General features: G+C 49.4%; 1 protein-coding gene across 8 annotated transcripts in view; it reads left to right on the top strand.

Annotated features, from left to right (window-relative positions):
- Positions 1–441: 441 nt before the first annotated feature.
- The window catches only part of TRPV3 (transient receptor potential cation channel subfamily V member 3), a 25,978-nt gene continuing 7,475 nt past the window's right edge, over positions 442–18,944 (top strand). The window contains exons 1-14 of one of the 8 annotated variants that reach the window (XM_072978604.2): positions 442–2,038; positions 2,813–3,037; positions 6,602–6,739; positions 7,976–8,089; positions 10,928–11,032; positions 11,290–11,364; positions 11,944–12,101; positions 12,690–12,866; positions 13,487–13,627; positions 14,473–14,753; positions 15,798–15,974; positions 16,802–16,960; positions 17,551–17,652; positions 18,198–18,271. In XM_072978604.2, the coding sequence (XP_072834705.2) occupies positions 6,606–6,739; positions 7,976–8,089; positions 10,928–11,032; positions 11,290–11,364; positions 11,944–12,101; positions 12,690–12,866; positions 13,487–13,627; positions 14,473–14,753; positions 15,798–15,974; positions 16,802–16,960; positions 17,551–17,652; positions 18,198–18,271 (1,697 nt within the window). In that variant the 5' untranslated portion in view covers positions 442–2,038; positions 2,813–3,037; positions 6,602–6,605. Of the gene's footprint in view, positions 2,039–2,317; positions 3,038–6,601; positions 6,740–6,766; positions 8,090–10,927; positions 11,033–11,289; positions 11,365–11,943; positions 12,102–12,689; positions 12,867–13,486; positions 13,628–14,472; positions 14,754–15,797; positions 15,975–16,801; positions 16,961–17,550; positions 17,653–18,197; positions 18,272–18,944 lie in introns of those variants that run through there. The other 7 variants (XR_012080735.2, XM_072978608.2, XM_072978607.2 and 4 more) reach the window with 7 other exon arrangements.

Below are 18,944 nucleotides of genomic sequence, written 5' to 3'. Positions count from 1 at the left end.
CCCGTCTTTTTTCTCACTACTGTACTTCTCTTCAAACATAGGCTTTTGGAAAACCTGCCACCAAGTGTTTAATTCATTTAATGCATCTGGAGCTTTCCAGAGGCTTTCATGGGGAGCCTTATATTTTTATGCTTTGTTACGCAGGATGATCTCCAGTCTGTGCCGTCCGATTTACAGAGGCTCTATAAACGAGCCCTCTCCGGAAGGTGCTGTCTCCTTCACAGCCTGGTCCAGGTGATGCTGGCTCAAGGCCATGGTGGCCTTCAGGGAGTCAGGCCTTTCCATCTTCCTTTTCTCCTGCTGCCTTCAGCTTTTGCTAGAATGATTGTCTTTTCCGGTCATCTTGGCACAGGAGGGCGGGATTTTGGGAGAGCCCCTTCAACCTTCTTTTAGGTCTGTAACACTCACTCGCCTTTTTGGTTTGCCTGCTTCACTTCCTGCTCACATGCGCGTCAGGTGTGAGCTTCCTTCGAACCACAGAGAACCCATTCTCCTGAAATGAGAAGCAAGCAGGTGACCAAATATAAAGGCAACAGATCTGGGATCTCCTTGTACCTGGGAGTCGTGGCGGTTCTCTCCTGGCCATGGGGCCCTTGGCATGTGCCAGCCAACCCCAAACGATCCCACTGTCAGCCAGCCTGGCTGTGGAGGGAAATGTGGGCCCACGTCTCTCCAAGGGAATAGCTGTGAGGGATAAACAGAACTGCTTCTGAGCAGGTACAGAGAGCAGAAAGGTCAGGAATCGGGGGGGGGGGGGATGAGTGGGAGCTTCCACATTTGTCCTTTCCAGGTGAGCTTAAGGGTTGAGTCAACTCCCAAAATCGGCAAAGGTCGACTCTTGGTGGGGTGCTAACTTCTGCAGCACCCACATTTACACTGAGACCAGAGGCCTCACGGGAGAACATTCGCTCTGCGTGCCCCACGCCTGCCCATTCCAGAGGAGAATATCCGGACTTTTGTTGACCAGTTTTTTGGAAGGGTTCCCCACCCGCTTGCCCCCTCCCGGTTCTCCAGCCCGCACCGCACGGGTCCACCCTCTCTTTTTCCTCCTCCTTAGAAAACAAACAGCAGATGGAGCTTGGTTTAATGATGCCTTCCTACCCCCTAGCAAGATGCCTGCATGTTCTCCCCTTGGCTTAATCTGCAAACGGTGGGTTGTTCCCCCCCAATGCGGAAATCAACCCCTGCTTGTGGGCTTCGAAGGCAGATCGGCTGCTGGCCGGAATGGCTGGTCGGCTTCTACGGAGGGAGGCGTCCCAGGACAACGTCTGGAATTCCCAAGTCCCGAAAGCTGAAACAGCAGCAACAGGAGAAAATGCGGCTTCTTTTGCTCACTGGTTTTGCGTTCTCAAGGGATGAGCCCAGAGAAGGTAAGCTTGGACGTCCCCTTGGCCTTCCGCCTCTTCCTGTACCGTGTTAGAACATGGGAAGATTTCTTTTCCTTTTCAAAAGCAAAAATCCGTGAAACATTAACTGGTCTTTTTTTGAAATAACCCAGCTTGAAAGGAGCGATTTATAGTCCCTTCTTTTTCCAATAATGAAGGCATAAGGACACCCCCTTACTGTTGGTAAAGGAACAATGTCAAATTTCTTGGGGTGTCACTGTAACATTTTTGCTGCATTTCTCGTTATGGGGTGTAGCTTCGCCCTGCAGGTCCGAGAGGCAGAGCCTGGAGGAGAACCTTTTTCGTGCCCTGCGACACCCCAAATCCCCCGGGGTGGATTGCTGGAATTGCAGTCCAAAAGAAATGAACTTTTCCAGCCTCTGGTCTGAGTCCCTCGAGGACTGACCCTCACGGGATTCTTGGTGACCACTCAATAGCCATCGATGGCATGAAGGTCACATTTCTCCACCCGACTTGGACCCACAGGATGGAGATTTCACAGCCTTCTCTGCCTTGTGGAAGTCTCACCGGATGCCTGGGCCCCCGCCTTGGACACGGCAGCGGTTCTCGCACGAACCTGCTTTTCACCTCTGATTAATGGGCCGCTCACCGTCTGCAGACAGGACATAAATCCCTGGCACGGGATCAACAAGGTGTGTTGTGCGTTTGTCTGGGGTGGAAGATGTGGCCGGGATCTGTGAAAAAACACACACAAGACACCCACTTTGGGGGCTGGACAGGGAATGTGCAGAGATTAATCTTTCCTATTTGGCCTTGGAGCCGGCTCGGGAGGCAACTCTGCAAACTCATTCTGCAACCAAAGGTTGCAGCATGGATTGCTCTGGTTCTTGGGGGGGGCAGCGAGCCTTGCCCTTTTGATTGAGCCTCCGTTCCATTCCACCCTCTCTCCAGCGTTTCAGGTCCCCTGCAAGAGTGTTTGAGGGCCGAGAGAGGATGCTGGTGAAATTAGGGGGCCCTGAAAGCTCCCGCTGAACTCTGCAGGCTGTAAAGAACAGATTTACAGGGAGGAAGCAGTCCCATAAACTCATCTTTTATGCCGTGTTGCAGGCTGGATGCCCTTTGGGCAACAGTTCTCTGGGTGTCCTTATTTCACAGTTTGTATCTGAAGTTTCCCCCACCTTCTCTTCGAACCTCACCAGGGAACCCTGGCATTTCTTTTCCATGACAGATTTTATGGAAAAAAGGCCAGGGTAGTTTAACAGTCACAAGCGTTGTTTCATGGTAGTCCATGAAAAACAGAAGGCCCAGAACGTGATAAGAGACTTTGCCGGCTCTGAGACGCGACGGTTGAGGTGTCGTTTTGATGAGTCAGTCTCGTTTACATATATAATTGTCGGTGGAAGCGTCTTCTCTGGTCCTGACTAGCCAAGAAATTTGTGGTTGAGCGAGTTTGTCTCTTTCCCTAGCCAACCCCGTGGATCGGGTCTCGCCCTCGTGCAAGCTATACTTAGCCGGGGAAACTGCGCCCAAGCCGGCTGAGGGACACACGGCACCTGGTCGCGGATCTGGGCCACGAGAGGCGGTCTATTTATCCGGAGGCTTCGCACCTTTAGGGAGGCCCTGGCAAAATCAGTAGCGGGCAGCTGGGTTGGGACTTCTGCCTATCAGCAGATGGAGATGTTCTAGCCGAGGTAAGCATTTCTGTTGTTACACGTGCGCTTATTTTAATGTCTCCGACTTGACTGCTTTGTAGGAGACATTTTCTTATCTTTCTTGTCTTCTAATTCCTTATCTTTTCTTTCCTGTCTCTTCTTCTTTCCACTCGCCTTCCTCTTCATTTTCTCTTAGTTCCCTCTCTCTGGCCCACACACAGGGACACCATCCCTCTCTTTGATCTTAATCTTAACCTTTAGACTTTGAATGGCTTTGGTTTTTTGTTGGAAAGTGGCGGGCTTTCACATGGCAGCTCGTTTTTTATGGCGAGGAATCCGGCGGTGTTTTGGATAGCGAGCCAAGGAGCTGGCTGCTTTGCGATTCTGAAGGACCCAAGACCGAAGCCCGTGCGATGGGAGAGAACTTAACCTTATCCTTGCGCTTTAACACAGAGGGGGACGACAGCGAGGTGTGTCTTGAGAGGAGAGATGGACTGAGAAGAGGAAGGGGCATCCTTTCAGGAAATCCTGGCCAGGGTTTGTTCCACTCTTTCGTGGATTACGGGACATTGATTTGGATTTGGGATCCTGCCGGCTAGTGATTTGTTTTATGGGGCGAACTTCATGCAAAGGCGTGTCTGGGCAGGTGGGGCGCTCACGCCCGGCTCCTCCTTTTTGAAATCATTGCATCGCTGCCACTGCCACCCCCCACACATTTGTGGGATACAATGGGGGTGGCTTTTATAATATAACCCCAGAAGCAGGGGTTAGATCATAAAAAGCAAGCCGGTGAGGAGGGAGCCCAAAAAGGTCAGGAAAGCCGCCATTTCCCGAGCCCTGTTTCAACGCGTTCGAGCGTGCCATTTGTGTGTGTGATTTGTGGCGTGGTCCTCCTGGCAGAAGGGTGAGAAGGTCCCCTCGTTCTAAGAGAAGCGCCACATAGGCCACCTTCAACTCCCTCGTGGAAAGACCAGGAAGTAAGACTTCACCGACTAATTAACAAACAACTGAGGAAGTGTTTTCTTTGTGGAATTCGTGACTTGCTTCAGGAGTTGACTGTCCCAAGAGGTGTTGATGACGGAGCCCAAGTTGGGCAAGTGGCATGAAGCAAGAGGGTTAGGCAGACGGCCACTCCTATTAATTACATCATGCAATTAATACCTTATAGCCCCATTTTCCTCCAGTGAGTGCAAGGCAATGTGTGTGATGTTTCTCTTCTTCATTTGCTCATCACAACAACCTTATCAGGTAGATCAAGTTGAGAGAGAGACAGAGAGAGAGCTTTCATGGCTCCTTGCGGAGATGTGAACCAAGATCTTCCAAGCCCCACGCCGGCCTCTTAACAATGGCACCACGCCGGCTGCCTCAGAGGAGCAAAAGTCTAGCTGTTGGCTGTAAAGATGGAGCTTCTGTGTTCATGAGCAGTCTACCCTTGAGGATCTTTTGCTGCAGACAGATGGCTGGAGTTGACCTCCCCACTGAGCCCTAGACAAGGAGGGCTGCAACATTTTTCCCCCAGGCATGCAGGGTGTGAGAGTTGAAGCTGCATCGGACGTCTTGGCGTGCTGCTCTTTACCACGTCCTCCTCCCGAGGGGCTCCAGGCCGGCGTGACCCACAGGGCTCAGAAAAGGTTGGGTTCTTGCACAAGCCACCCTTACGCTGGACACCCAAAAGCTCTCTCTGCTTTTTGTTTGTTTGTTTTTTGGAGAGGCCAACAGGTGGGGCGTGCGTCTCAAAAACCCAACATTTGTAGAACTTGCCATTTTTCCTGGTTTGCTGTGGGCATAATTTTACCTTTGATATCGCCTGCTGGAACTTGATTAAATTCATTCTAAGGCTCGGAGCGGGTGGGAGGGAAGAGGAACAGAAAGGGCATCCTGGCAGACTTCTCTATCTGGCTGTTTTTCTTTTCTTTTCTGCGAGTCCTTTCAAGGAGAAAGGCGGGGTAAATGTATTTTAAATTTTTAAAAAAATGAAATAAATGATGGCCTCCAACTGTTCCCTCCCATGCTTTCAGAAGTAATTGCACTGCTTGGTAATTAGTTATACATTCCAGTATTTTAACCTCTCATTCATTCCTTTGTCCCAGTAAGGCAAATACCATTACATTGTGATTGTAACTGAATGAGAAGCAGCTGCAATTACTTTTTAAAAAAATTACTCCTCTTCCAATTTCTCTTCAGATTGTATAAATCTTTCGCCTATTTCACTCCCCTTCCACACTGCAATATATAAAAACCAGTGTGTTCCCCAGCAGGTTAACCGAGAGGATTTTGAGGATAAAAACAGACAGAAGGAGCAAAGATTTCTTTCTCAGTTCTGCCCCTTTTCCAATGAGATGTATTCATTTACTTACTTACTTTTTTACTTATTTATTTAAAATGTTTTCGCCCTGCCTTTCTCCTTAAAAGGAGATAATTGTGGGGCCCTTCTCCACCCCATCTTTAGCCTTGCGACACCCCTGTGAGGTAGGCCAAGGCAGGCCAAGAGAGAAAGGAGGAAAGAGGTCGTCCTGTTTGTTTTTTGTGGCTCAGGGCGGGCATGAACCCCCCCCCCCGGGGTGCCCCGAAACGCAGCCCAGCGCTTGGACCCCTGCAACCCTTCTGGTTTCCCACAAATACCTCTGCGGCTTCTTGATGCAGCTCCTGATTTCAGCAGCGGCTGCCACTGAAGCCAGGAGGGCAGTTATGCAAAACCCTGCCGGGAACCTCGCTCAGCATCATCTGCTGGACTCGCGTTGTGGCGTGAAGGGCGAGAGAGATCAGGGTGGGGGAAGATGCCCCCAGTTGCATCAGCTGAGCGTGTCTTAATTGTTGGGGCAAGACCCGGCGAAGAGACACCCTCCTGCTTCGTTCCTTCGGAGGAAAGGGGTGGGCCCTGCTGCTTCCCCCAAACTTTGCTTAAAAGCTGCACCAAGCGCCATGTGGCCCCTTGGTTCATCCTGAAGTGGCTGGCATTTTGTCTTATCGCTTCTGTGGCTGTCCACGCTGACCATGGTAGGTGGGCGGGTGGGGGCCAAGCCATTGAAAAGTCATCTGTCACGTGGCTCCTTTTCAGTCCCCTCCGCCTTGCAAAAGCCCCTTGCTGTGTCCACCCGGAGAAATGGGCGGTGGTTGATCCTATGACTTGACCAGCTTCTTTAACCAGAAGGATAGCCGTGTTTTAGTCCGGACTTGCAAAAACAGGGAAAGACTCTTGGGGCATCAGAATAGTGACTGATGGGTTTTTCATCCTGCATGACCTTTGTGGAGCGCAGGCCACTTCTTCAGAACCCACGCAGGGCACAAAACAGACTGGAGTCCACGAAACGGGGGTGCCACACAGAACGTTTGCCACACTCGAAGGCCCTGTAAAAACTCTTGCTTTTGTTAACTTTGGGTTGTCTCCTGTTGGGGAGGGGGTAAAATCTAAGTTAAGAAGTTTTAAGGTTTCCTAAATGTGTGGAGGAGGGGAGGTTGAGAACCCCTAAAATGTTCCAAGAGGGTCTTTCGGGGGGGGGCTTCCAAGTGGACAAAGAAATGTGAACTCATCCCCCTCAAAAAACCCAAACACAGCTCCCCCCCGCCTGCCTCCACTGACCAAGGGGATCTTTTCTCTTTCAGGACGATGATTAAGGACATCCAGGAGACGGTTCCCCTCATGGGCACCAAGAAGCCCGATCCACCAGGCACGCCTCCTCCTCCTCCTCCTCCTCCAGGCACTCAGAAAAGGTCAGCCGAAAGCACTCCCACCAAGAAAAGGTAGGCCACCTCCGGTGGAAGGGGTGACGTGGGACCAGGCAGCAGGCCTGGATTCAAATCCTGATTCGGCCGTGACTCTCAGTCAGGGGCCAATTGTGCTTTCTTGGTTTAACCGACGGGGCCATTTAGAGCTCAGAGGAAGTGGGTGGGCAACAGCCAACCTACCAGATGTTCTCAGACTGCGACTCTCATCAGCCCTATTTGCCAGAGCGAGGGGTAAGGGATGATGGGAGTTGTAGTCTGACGGTCTATGGAGGGAAGAATTCTATATACCACCCTGAATTCCTTGGAGGACGAGAGGGGTAAACATTAGTCAGTGAAATTATACAAGATGGCCGTTTTTGAACTCGGCCCCTTATTGAATCCTCCCTTATTCCTCCAAGATACATGACACACCGTCTTCTTTTATCATCATCATCCTAGAATTGCAGAGCTGGGAGGGACCCAGTAGATCATGGAGTCCAGTCCCTGTCAGGGAGGCCCCGTGGGGGGGAATCGAACTCCCAGCCTCTGGCTCCACAGCCGGATTGCCGAACCCCTGAGCCCCTCCGGCAGTTCTCTGTGGTCCTGCTCTGGCTCTGTGGTCCGAGTCCGATCCTTAATCCCAAGAGAGGGGAGCCATTACATCAGCTGCTGACTGACTGACTGAAGAAAGTCCCTCTAATTCAGTCAGTTGACTCTTGTTGGGACCAGCCGTCAGATTTAGGGCATCGATTGTCGCTCACAGGAGCGGGTGGACATATTTTCTTCGCTTTTAACGAAGCCAGGAAGATACAGATTAAGTTGGGCCGTGTGTGGTGGAAGGAGGGCTGGAGACGGAGCTGCCTTTTTTAAAGTGAGCGCTTCCTGCCGGTTTTTAAATCTGGCTCCCTGCCCCTTCCTGAAGTCTTCCCTCCGGGTGGAGAAAGGGAGCAGGGAGTCCCTGTCGCCATTGCTGATCACCGATGGGAAACACCGGGGATTATCGTAAATCCAGAATGCGAATGAGCAGGGATTCTGTTTCCTTCTCCCAGGATTGGGCTGAATCCAAGTCTAGACTCGGCCCCTCCTGGAAGCCTCACCTGAAAGTCAGCCTCTTCTGCCCCCTCCCTGCCCATCCATCACTCGCGGGCTGGAGGCAAATAAATGTCCTTCTGCTATTCATGAAGCGATCGATGGTGGTCGTGGGTGGCACAGCTTGACCCCCATCTGCGGGATGCCTGCCTCCTCAAACTTCAGAGGCGGTGTGTTTTTCAGTAGGATCAGATCCACGCTTTCCGAAGTGACGCGGCCTGCGGTGAGGAACCCAGCTACGCCTACGCAGGGGCAAACCGACCCTGGAAAGTGGGCGAACCAAGTAGCGGTCTCTTGGTAAATACATCCTGTTTCTTTCACACACGTTCGAGCCATCCCTCGGAGGCTTGGACACAGGTTTCCCACCCCACCCCACCCTGTTTCTCCCGACAACATCCTGACAAGGTAGGAAAAGGAAGTCTGAAATGAAGAGGCTCCCAAAAACTCAAGGTCAAAAGGGCTGCAAGTAAAGCATTGATTTTTAGGTCTGTATCTTGCACTTAGTGTGCTTTGTTGATGTGATGCTCCCTGAAGCCTTTTAATATTAGGCCGAGAGCCGACTCACGGCCCTGCCGTTGTTGGCTTGCCTGGAGTCCTTCTCTCCTTCCCACCCAATAAGTGGTCCTGGGCTTAGCCCTCAGTATCCCCGGATGAGAAATGGATCAGGCAGGGGGACAGGAAAGATGCCTCTCAGAATGACGAAGGCTAGGGTCTTCCCGTGGCGTAGCTCGGAGAAGGTTCCCGGTTCTGTCACCAGCCTCTTGGTGAGGGTGAGAAGGAAGAGCCTTTTCCTCCCGAGATCCTCGAGGGCCATCGCTGCCAGCTGACAATCCGAGTCCAGATGGGCATGAAACACCCTGGGATAAAAAGGTTTCCACCATTTCTACCCTCCTTTCCTCTTTTCCATTCACCACCACCTCGGCTGACATGCTCGTTCGCCGGATCTGAGCCTCCAGCGTTGGCAGGAGAAGGTAGGCAGGCAGGTTGGCTGAGATATTTCTCCTGACCAAGCACATGGGGTGTGGCGTGAAAAAATTCCCATGATGTGTAAACCACACCACGCGGAGCGAGCCTGCATAGGTGGAAAGCTGCAATCCCTCGCTCGGTTTCACGACTCTCTTACCTGCTCGGTCGTGGTACTGTGTTTCAAACTTCAGGGAGACCACTAATCCAGAAATGGAACTTTTTCAAGCTTTTTTTTCCCTTGGTCTTCCACCTCCTGGCATGCTAGAATCCACCAAGGATGCTGAATTTTGCTGTAAATGATACCTCTGGACCGACACACTGAGTACACTCAGCTGTTCCTGGCCGTGGCTCTTTTCAGACGGCCTGAAGCAAAATTGAATAAATTTGTCCTACGACTCCGCTGTTTGCTTAGGGATTTCAAAAATCTATAAACTTGTCTCATTTCTGGCAAGATTCTGACGCCGGCTTTGGCTCTTCTCTTCCACTCTCCACATTCCACAAACTGGGAGGACTTCTGGGTGTTTTCCTCTGTAAACACAGAGGAATGTCTCTTTTTGGCCATGGAATCCGTACGCCCGAGGCCCTGGGGGGGCGGGATGTGAGAATGTGAGGCGTTGGCTTCCCATCCTCAGTGCTGCTGGCTTCAGAAAGGGGCCAAAACATGTGTGGGGTTGGAGATTTTCCCCTTTTTTCTTGATTGGGAAACTGTAAGGACTTGCTATCCCCCCCTTCCAATCTCCCCAACATTTCAACAGTCGGCTTCATAATCTCTCATTTAGGCTGTCGATCAACCGTCCACTTCTCAGCGCAATCTCTTGCCTTCTGAATGGTTTGCTGAAAAACAGATGATGAGACTGAGTCTCGCAGCCTAGCAGAACAGCCAGCCCGTGATCAATATAGGGCCACCGACATGTATTATTCCTTGACGCAGCAAATGACAGATTATTTCTAGACATTCTTGACGTGTTCAGATTCTGTTTCAACTCCTCCTTTTACGCCGTCTTTGCTTTCTGAAGGACCGTTATTGATCCTTGGGGTTGTGCTGGTGTTTTTGTGTGTGTACTTGTGAGACTTTCTTTGCTGGCCAGCTCCAGAAATCCGGTTGTGTTTCTTGTCCGTCGCACTCCAGTCTTTTTGGCACACACCCTTTTGACAGCTGAGAAACATCATCCCCGGGGTTGGCAGGTGGCTCTAAACTCACTTCAAACTGGCTTCATAATGAGCGCCAGCATTTTTCTCATGCCATTTTCCGCGTGGGTGGCTTCTTTTTCTTTCTTTACCTCTTTTGTTTTCCCTGGGTGACATCGGCCGTGGGGTTTTGCGGTCACCCACAAATCTATTTTCAAGTGACAGGGAGGCTTAAAAAGGTAGGCGGTGAGCAGACTGCAAACTCGTTTAGTGAACTGGCAGCCATTATGAACATAGGAAGAGCCCACCTGGATAAGACTGAAATCAGAAGTTACAAAATTTTATATTTTCTCCCCGTCCCACCAAAAAGGAAAAAAAAAGAGAAAGGTTCTTTCCATGCTCTGGTTAAAAACTCATTCAATACATTTTAGCTCTCATGGTGGCCAGACAGATACTGGGAAGCCCGCAAGCTGAACCTCACCCTTCCTTGTTTAACCCTGCTATCTGCTCTTTGAGGTAGACTACTCTAGTGCTGGGAGGTTCTGTCAGCTGTCCTCTTTGATTTTAGATAGAATGAGGGGAAATGTATGTTTAAAAGTCATTATGAGCCCCAGTGAATCAGTATAAATATCTGCCTCAGAGCATCAGACTGGGACTTGCAAAATCCAGATCTCCACCAAGCTATGCAACCAGCCTCGTCTACCTTGCAGGGTTGTGGAGGATAAAGAAGCCAAGAAAGGAGGAGAGCCGTGCCTCCCGCTTTGAGTTCATCAGAGAAAATGAGGAGTATAAATGTATAAAATAAACCAATAACGAGTCCCTCCCCCTCTTCCCCACATGGGAAGCCCACTAAGTCCAAGATGAGGGCCTGAGCCCTTGGTAGGGCTCAGATAGATTGTTCCTGTCCATGGAGGTTCCCTATGAGCCAGCATGGTCACAGCACAATGCTAGCCACTCACCCACCCAGGCAAGCAGGTGATCCTATTGCCGTTCCTCATGCTTTTCCTACTAATCATCCCTTTAACCTGATGTATTCAACAGTTCACACTTTTTTCTCGAGATTGAAACCTTTGACAGCAACGTCGAGCCCAGCCGGACGTCGCCGCCCGTCTTCTCGAAGCCGATGGACTCCAATATCCGGCCTTGGTAGGTTCCATCGACGCCTCTTTTGCAGACTAGGGACACTGAATTTTCCTTCCTTGCTTCCAGATCTTTTCACACCGCCTTTGAGCTGAAAAAAGGACCCAAGAGAAGCGGACAGGAGCAGTCAAATCATGCAGAGCATTTTCTTCTTGTTGCTTGTCTTAGAATTCTAGTCATAATACGAGCATTTGCCATTTTATTTGCTGTCCGTGGGCTTCCTCTCCTGACCTGAGCGTCTTCTCCTTCCTTCCTTCTCTCAGTGCTTCGGCAAACTGCGAAGACATGGATTCTCCCCAGTCTCTCCAGGATGACACCCCAAATGCGGAGAGCTATTGGTAAACGGACTGGAAATTTATTCCTGCTCGGTGGTTTTCTAGAAACCAAGCGTTGCAGCAGCTTATATTTGCTGATCGCTTCCCCACCCCGATTTCCACCTGCCGTGTGTGGTCTAAAAGTGTAGGCCGCTGGTTTCTAGGTATTGGTTTGTCTATTTCTTCTGAAGTGACGGGCTATAAATAAACATCTCCTCCTGAAAAGCAGCTTTTGCCAAAACATGCCTTAAGGGGAGGCTTGCAGTTGGCATGGTGAATAGCCACCCTTTGGGGGCTCACCCAGGTTTGTTGTCTGGATTAGCCCGTTACGGCTCAGCCCCGGCTTCCCAGGCATGGACGGCACAGCCATTGGCGCTGCCTGAAGCGACACTGCTCCCCCCCCACTACCTCGGCCCCTTCTTTTACACCCCGCTCCATGTTTGCTCTTCGGAAAGACTAATCGTGCAGTGGAAACAAAATGCCTCCAAACTATGGTCTTACCTAATGGAGTTGGTAGTTGAAGGAAAGTTTGCCTTTCTGCACCCACCCCGTCCTTCCCTCGTCCCGGTGCGACACTGCTCTTTCTTTCTCTCCTGGTTCCAGCACAAACTGCTCTCACAGCGTTCGGCAAAACCACCACCGGAAGAGGCTGAAGAAGTACCTCTTCCGGGCCGTGTCCGAGGGCAACCGGGAGGAACTCCAGGGTCTCCTCGAAGAGCTGAAGGAGCGCTCCCACGCCTGCCGGACCCTGCCCGTTCAAGGTGGGCCGGAAGCTGCCCCCTCGGCTGCCACCCTTTTCTCTCTCTCTCTCTCTCTCTCTCTCTCTCTCTCTCTCTCTCTCGGCTTGGATCCACATATTGCCTCCGACTCGACTGACAAAGGGGTGGGGTGGGGGTTTGGAATTGGCATACTTTGTGTCTGGGCCGAGGGAGGAGGAAGTTTGGGGGAAGTTACCCTTGCCGAATCCATGTCCCAGCATCCTCCAGACAGCACAGAGCCAAAAGAGCTGGGACTTGTAGTTTGTTCAGGGAGTTGTAGTTCCCAAGGCAGCCGGTGACCACACAGTCCAAAGGATGGTCGCACGAGGGGGAAGGATTGCTGGGAACAAGACAATGCTCATTGAGGGAGACAATGAACAGAACACCGGGACTTTAAAAAAAAACCTGGAAAAAATCTGTTGTTGTGTGGGACACACATGATTTTATACCGACACCTACTTTTCATCTCCCTGAATTCTTCTTCTTCTTCTTCTTCTTCTTCTTCTTCTTCTTCTTCTTCTTCTTCTTCTTCTTCTTCTTCTTGTTCTTGTTCTTGTTATTATTATTTTGTTCTTTGGTTTTTCTCCCCAGACTATCTGATGAAAAAAATGACCTCCTCAGACACCGGAAAGACGTGCCTCATGAAAGCGTTGCTGAACATCAACCAGAACACAAAGGAAGTCGTGATTATGCTGCTTTCGTTTGCCGAGGAGAATCAGATCTTGGAAAGACTCATCAATGCAGCCTATACGGAAGAGGCTTACAGAGGTGCCTGCTCAAGCTCCGAAAACAGATTTACTAGGCAGGGCTTCCTCACCAAATATAATCGTCAACGCCAGAGAACAGTGATGGTGGGCTTTCTTGGGCTGTAGCCTTCTTGGTGAAATATGACTTCTGGTCATCTTCATCACAGGAGTACCACATCCTGCAGTTTCCCCACCCCCACCCCCATAATACAGTAGGAGCCCTGTATCTGCAGGATTGGGATTCATGGCTTTGCTTATCCACAGTATGAAAATATTAAAAGAAACCCAGAAATACATATTTTCACAATTTATTTACCAGAAATGGCCACTAAAGAGAGCCAGGTCTGGTAATAACGTGGTAAAATACTTTTTTTCTGGCATTTCTTTTCTTTGACCATGCTTTGTATAGCGTTCACTGTTATCCACAGTTTTCAGCATCTGCTGAGAGGGGGGGCTTTGAACCTATCACCGACAGATATGGGGAGGGGGGTTCCTACTGTGTACTCAAAGGTTTAACAAAGTTCATCCTCCCAGTGCGGCCTTTCTGCGCTGAGTCACACACATCCTTGTGCGCAATGTTTGTCTCGTGCCTTGGAGGTCTAGGGAACAATCTGAGTCTTTATTTTCTTTTTACGGCGGCAGGACAGACCGCTTTAAACATCGCCATCGAGAGGCGGCAATTCGACATCACACAGACCCTGATTCAGAACGGGGCCGACGTCAACGCCCGTGCGCGGGGCGGCTTCTTCAACCCGAAGAACAAGCACGAAGGTTTTTATTTCGGTAAGCGCCCCCAGGGGCTCGACGGATCCTGCCAGGCTGTGGGAAAGAGGGAACGTTCGGACAGAGGGAGCCCAGAGTTGCAGATCTGGGCTGAGGCTGAGAAGGTTAACTTTAAAAAAATGATTGCTACAAGAATCTCCCAGCTCAGCATGGCCACTTTTCGAGGGGGTGGCATCCAGAGCAGGGATTTCTCCAACCTCCGCAGCTGAACCTCTCTCATTATGGCAGACTTTGTCTGATGCAAAGTCTGCCGAGCTCCTCCTCCACGAGGCAGGAAGGAAATTCCGGAGCATCTTGGGGAGGCTGTTCCGATTAAGAGCTGAACTTTCCCCCTCTCACCTGTGGCTGCCGTTGCTGAGACTTGTCCTCTCCTGCCTGCGGAAGGGCCCTCATGGGACGGTGGTTCCCATATGTTCTCAGACCGCAAACCCCAAAAACCTTCACCACCAGCTGTGCTGGCCGGGATTTCTGGGACTTGTAGTCCAGGAACACTTGGGTGACCCAGGGTTGGGAAACTACGGCTCTAGAACGAGCTGCCCCTTCCGGAGGCCTCTTCCAACCTTCCCCAGAAGGCTTGCAGAGCAGCTGCAAGATCTTGACAGTCTCCACCTGCAGGCTTACAGCAATGAAGCCATGGCACAAGAGGAAGAAATGATGGGGAGGGAAGAGGAAAGCAAACGAGCAAACTGAGACCCTTGATTCTGGGCTAAAGCAGATGCCAGCACATTCGTTGGGTCTTGGAACAAGATGGAAGCACAGTCTAAGAAGGGGCTTGCCGGCTGCTCTTTCTCTTTCTCTCTCTCTCTTCCTCAAGCCTACAGTTCATTATGCCTTTCCCTCCTCAGGGGAGACTCCCCTGGCGCTAGCCGCCTGCACCAACCAGCCGGACATTGTCGAGCTCCTGATGGAGAATGGCAGGACGGACATCATGTCCCAGGATTCCAGAGGGAACAACATCTTGCACGCGCTGGTGACGGTTGCCGAGGACTTCAAGACGCAAAACGATTTTGTGCGGACGATGTATGACGCCATCCTCATGAAAAGCAGAAGCCGGGATTTGGAAATGATGAAAAACAAGGAGGGCTTGACTCCTCTGCAGCTTGCTGCAAAAACGGGGAAGTTAGAGGTAAGGGTGCTTTCGTGTTGAATTGGCGGGGGGGGGGGGGGAAGAGAGCCTGGCAGTGCCTTAGGAACACTCTGCTTATTTCTAAGGACTTTTATCGCCCTTGTGAGTGGGGTTAAAAAGGCTTCGTGAACATTTTAGACAACAGGAAGAAGGCAGTCCTTGGTGATCATCTTAAAATGGTAGAGCCGGAAGGGACCCTCTGGATCATCCAGTCCAGCCTCGCTTAGGAAGGCGGCTCCGCGGGGAATTGAACTCCCAGCCTCTGGCTCCACAGCCAGAGATCTCAATCCCTGAGCTATATCCAGCAGTTAATGTCAGGTGTACAGTCTGAAAAGACACAACGCAAAAGGGGTGGGCGGAGGAGGACAGGGACGGACGAAGGGTGAGGACTGTTACGCCTTTTTCTGCATTGAATGTGTTTTGGCATCACTTACGTTTCTTGGTGTTGTGTTTTACGTTTTTAGGGTTGTAGACTCTTTCTTACTTACTTAATATGCTGCCTTTGAATTGTTGTAAGCTGCCTCGGGTCCTTTGCTTTTAAGGAGAAAGGCCGGTTAAAAACTTTTTAAATATAATAAATAAATAAGAGCAGACTTGGTCTAGAACAACCCAGTTTCTAAGCACCTGTCCCTCTGTAGCAGCCTGCTGAGAATGACAACACTGCCTTCTGCTAGATAGCTGAAATAATATACAGGGATGGTTTTGTGAACCCTCTGGAGGGCATGTCAGATGTCGGTTCCATAGTGGGTGGCCCAACAGGACTTTCCTGTTTAGTATCCCTCCCAAATGAAGAATCCTGAAGAACTCAGAAGCTTGCATGGGCCTATTTTTGTGCTAGTTCCTAATTTGAGTCGGTCCCGATAAAGGTACTGCCCAACCGTGGACCTTTTTCGTTGAGACATCACAGCTGACGGAGCAGCTTTCGAAAATCAAGGCGCGGAAGCAAACCCTTATCGTCATATAAAGCCAGACATCCAGGGGTGGTTAATAGCAGAGCTTGCGAAAATTTTATTGGTTTGTCGAACTCTGTGCTTGTTTGTTCAGATTCTGAAGTACATCCTCAGCAGAGAAATCAAGGAGAAGACGATCCGGAGCCTTTCCAGGAAATTCACCGACTGGGCGTACGGCCCGGTCCAGTCAAACCTCTACGACCTGACAGAACTGGACACCACCTCGGAGAATTCTGTCCTGGACATCATTGTATACAACACAAATATTGGGGTAAATCCAGTGGTGCTGTTGTAAATTTTGGAGTGTTCAGGGCGACTGTCCCCTTAAGGCTTCTCCTCTCCCGCAAGACAAAATTCAGGCGGAGTTCAAAAAGGCGAGCTGCTGTCTTAATCCAGTTTGGCAATTTTCTTTCCTGTTGGGAATAGATCTTTTGTAAGGGCAATAGCTCTTAATTGCCCATTCAAGACCGAGTGACCATAAATTACAAGGATAACCTATAAGATACGGTTGCTGAGAATGTTTCTCCACTTTTCGTCAGGTTTTCCAATAAACGTGGAGGGATTCAAGGCACAGCAGATGATATTGAAGTGTTTTGATCATGCAAACCCAGGCTCCTCTATATCCTGCGGCGAATCCTTATGTTCTTGAAAGCCCAGAAGCTCTTCTAGAAATAAAACCTAAATTGTTTCAGTAATGGGGTTCTTTTTAAGGAGAAAGGCGAGATAAAGATATTTAAAATAAATGAATACAGTACATATAAAATAATTTGTATATTAAAGGAGTTTGTTAAATTGCTGCTCCTATTGTTTTGATTTATATCGTTCTGGGCCATTTTTGTGTGTGTGAGTGCTGTCAGCTCTAGAGTGATCAATAAATCTTAGGAATAAATAGAACTTTACAAAAAATACAAACGTTGAGGTGACCAATAAATCTGAGAAAATAGATAAATGAGCCAGCCAGAATTGACGCTGTGGTCCTCAACAGCGATGCTTGGTTTAGAAGTCTTGAACCCCTTGTGTCTCAGCCACCAGTCTGCGTGTTTATTTCTCGACACTGCCAGGGTGATTTTTGACTTGCCTCTCCTCTCGCCTCTACAGAATCGCCACGAGATGTTAGCTCTGGAGCCCCTGAATTCTCTCCTGCGCACGAAGTGGAAAAGATTCGCCCGATACATGTTCTTCCTGTCCTGCTGTTTGTACTTCATGTACAATGTTGTATTGACGTTGATCTCCTACTACCGGCCTCACACCGATATGGTATGCGCATTTGTCTTTCAAATGACATCCTATTTTTTACATTGTTTGCCTTTTTTAAAAAATGGACGTGGAAAGTTTTCATTGGCATATAAAGAGACATCAGTGTTAAAGACAATATGTTCCTCTGTATGATAGGAGGAGCTTTGAGTATTGAATTGTCCCAGTACAGATGGGGGAGAATTTTATTTTAAGTTGGGCTTGAAGAATGTACCAAAATTTGCACTTTTTTTTTTAAACTCGGGGTGGAAATTGATAGAGGTTTGCAAATTTTAATTATGAGACAGAAGTAAATTCCTAGTAAATCTGTGTTTGGAGCTTGGGTTTTGAGGTGAACAAAGATTAAAGTCACTTTGAATAAGGGAATGTCACAGTGAACGGAAGGAGGAACTAGAAAGATAGCAATGCAATAGAGATGGTTGAGAAGCATCATAATATTGAGGCAGTGCAGACCTTTTTTTTAAAAAAAAAAATCCAATGCACTTTGGAAATCCAGGCCAAAATGCGCATTACAGATAGTGCATTGCTGTAAGTCTGGGCTTTCTCTCGCTCTCTTTTTCTTGAGTGTTTCTCCTTGGTTTTTTGATCGGCAGCCTCCACCGTATCCTCTCGCGATGACCAATGGCCTGGGCTGGCTACAGCTGATGGGCCAAGTGACGGTGATGCTGGGGGCCATATTTATCGCCATCAAAGAGGTGAGAGTCAGGTAGAGAAGACTTGGGGGGGTTTCTCTTGTCCAGAGCCAAAGGCACTCACCCAAGGCATGTCCCTGTGGGATGTGGGCCTGCCGCCCTGGCTTCTTCTCGGGACCAACACCGGGCCCTTCTGATGCTGTGGTTCAGTTCCCGACAGCCCCAGCCAATGTGTCTGTTGGTGGAGGAGGATGGGGTGGGGAGCTGCAGCCCACCATCCCTGCATCGGGCAGAGTGAGGAGGCCTCTGCAGGTGGCAGATTTTGAGTGTCGCAAAAGGCCAGCAAATTTGTACCTGTTGGGTGAGCAGAGGAACTACTCCTGCACTTTTGAGAAAGGGGAACCCAGGCAGAGAGAAAAGTAATTAAATTTAAAATTTTGGAGGTGGCTGTTTCATGTAGCTTGGTGCCGAAAGAGAGCGGGACGCTTACATGTGCCCTTCGGATAGCCAGAATCCCAAAAAGCCACACTGCTGTGGGCTGTGCTGCCTTTGTCGCTGCTTCCCGAGGGTATGTTTTTCATTTGGTCTCTCTATATTTATATTCACAGAGTGTGGCCATCTTCCTGCTAAGGCCTTGCGACCTCCAGTCTATTCTTTCCGACGCCTGGTTCCATTTTGCATTGTAAGTGGTGTCTGAGAGCCCAAACAGTCACTCCGCGTCCCATCTCGAGGCTGCGCACGGCTTGGATTAACAGAAAGTGCTTTTCCTCATCTTTTCCCTCCCCTTCTCATCTCTTTGAAGTTTTAAAAAAAAAACCAGACTTTAGCTATGATTCAAATATGTGAATCTGCTTGCAGTTTAAGGTCATTTAAATTTCTGACATGAAATGGAAAGGCAGAGAGATTCGGTCAGATCAAGAACCGTGCGCTTACTCTAACTGAATATCTCATGCTTGTCCCAACCCTGCCATCCATTCCTTTCATAACATAGAAATTCTAATTAGTATTCATTTCATTTACCATTTTAAATACTTGTTTAATTCCTTTTTAAGTATCTGTATACTTACTGTTTTTAGCTTTTAAATATTGTCTTTTAATTGTCTCGGATCCTTCTAAGACAGGGTACAAATACTTTAAATAAACAAACAACAATCAATTCCTACTTCATTTCTCATCTTGGCTCTTGGGGTATTAAGGGGCAAGTGAACTTTACCTTTAGCTTTGTTCATGCCTCTTTTTGTCCAACAGCAATGACTATGGATTGCTGGATAGCTCAGGGGTTTAGACACCCCGCTGGGCTCCAGGATCCTTACGATCCCTCCCAGCACTGCAGTTCTAAAATGATGATGGTGAGG

This window comes from Pogona vitticeps, chromosome 7 (genome assembly GCF_051106095.1).
Source record: "Pogona vitticeps strain Pit_001003342236 chromosome 7, PviZW2.1, whole genome shotgun sequence".
In the NCBI taxonomy this organism is placed as follows: domain Eukaryota; kingdom Metazoa; phylum Chordata; class Lepidosauria; order Squamata; family Agamidae; genus Pogona; species Pogona vitticeps.
Note: the sequence above shows the minus strand (reverse complement) of the source record. Positions and strands in the feature narration are given on the sequence as shown.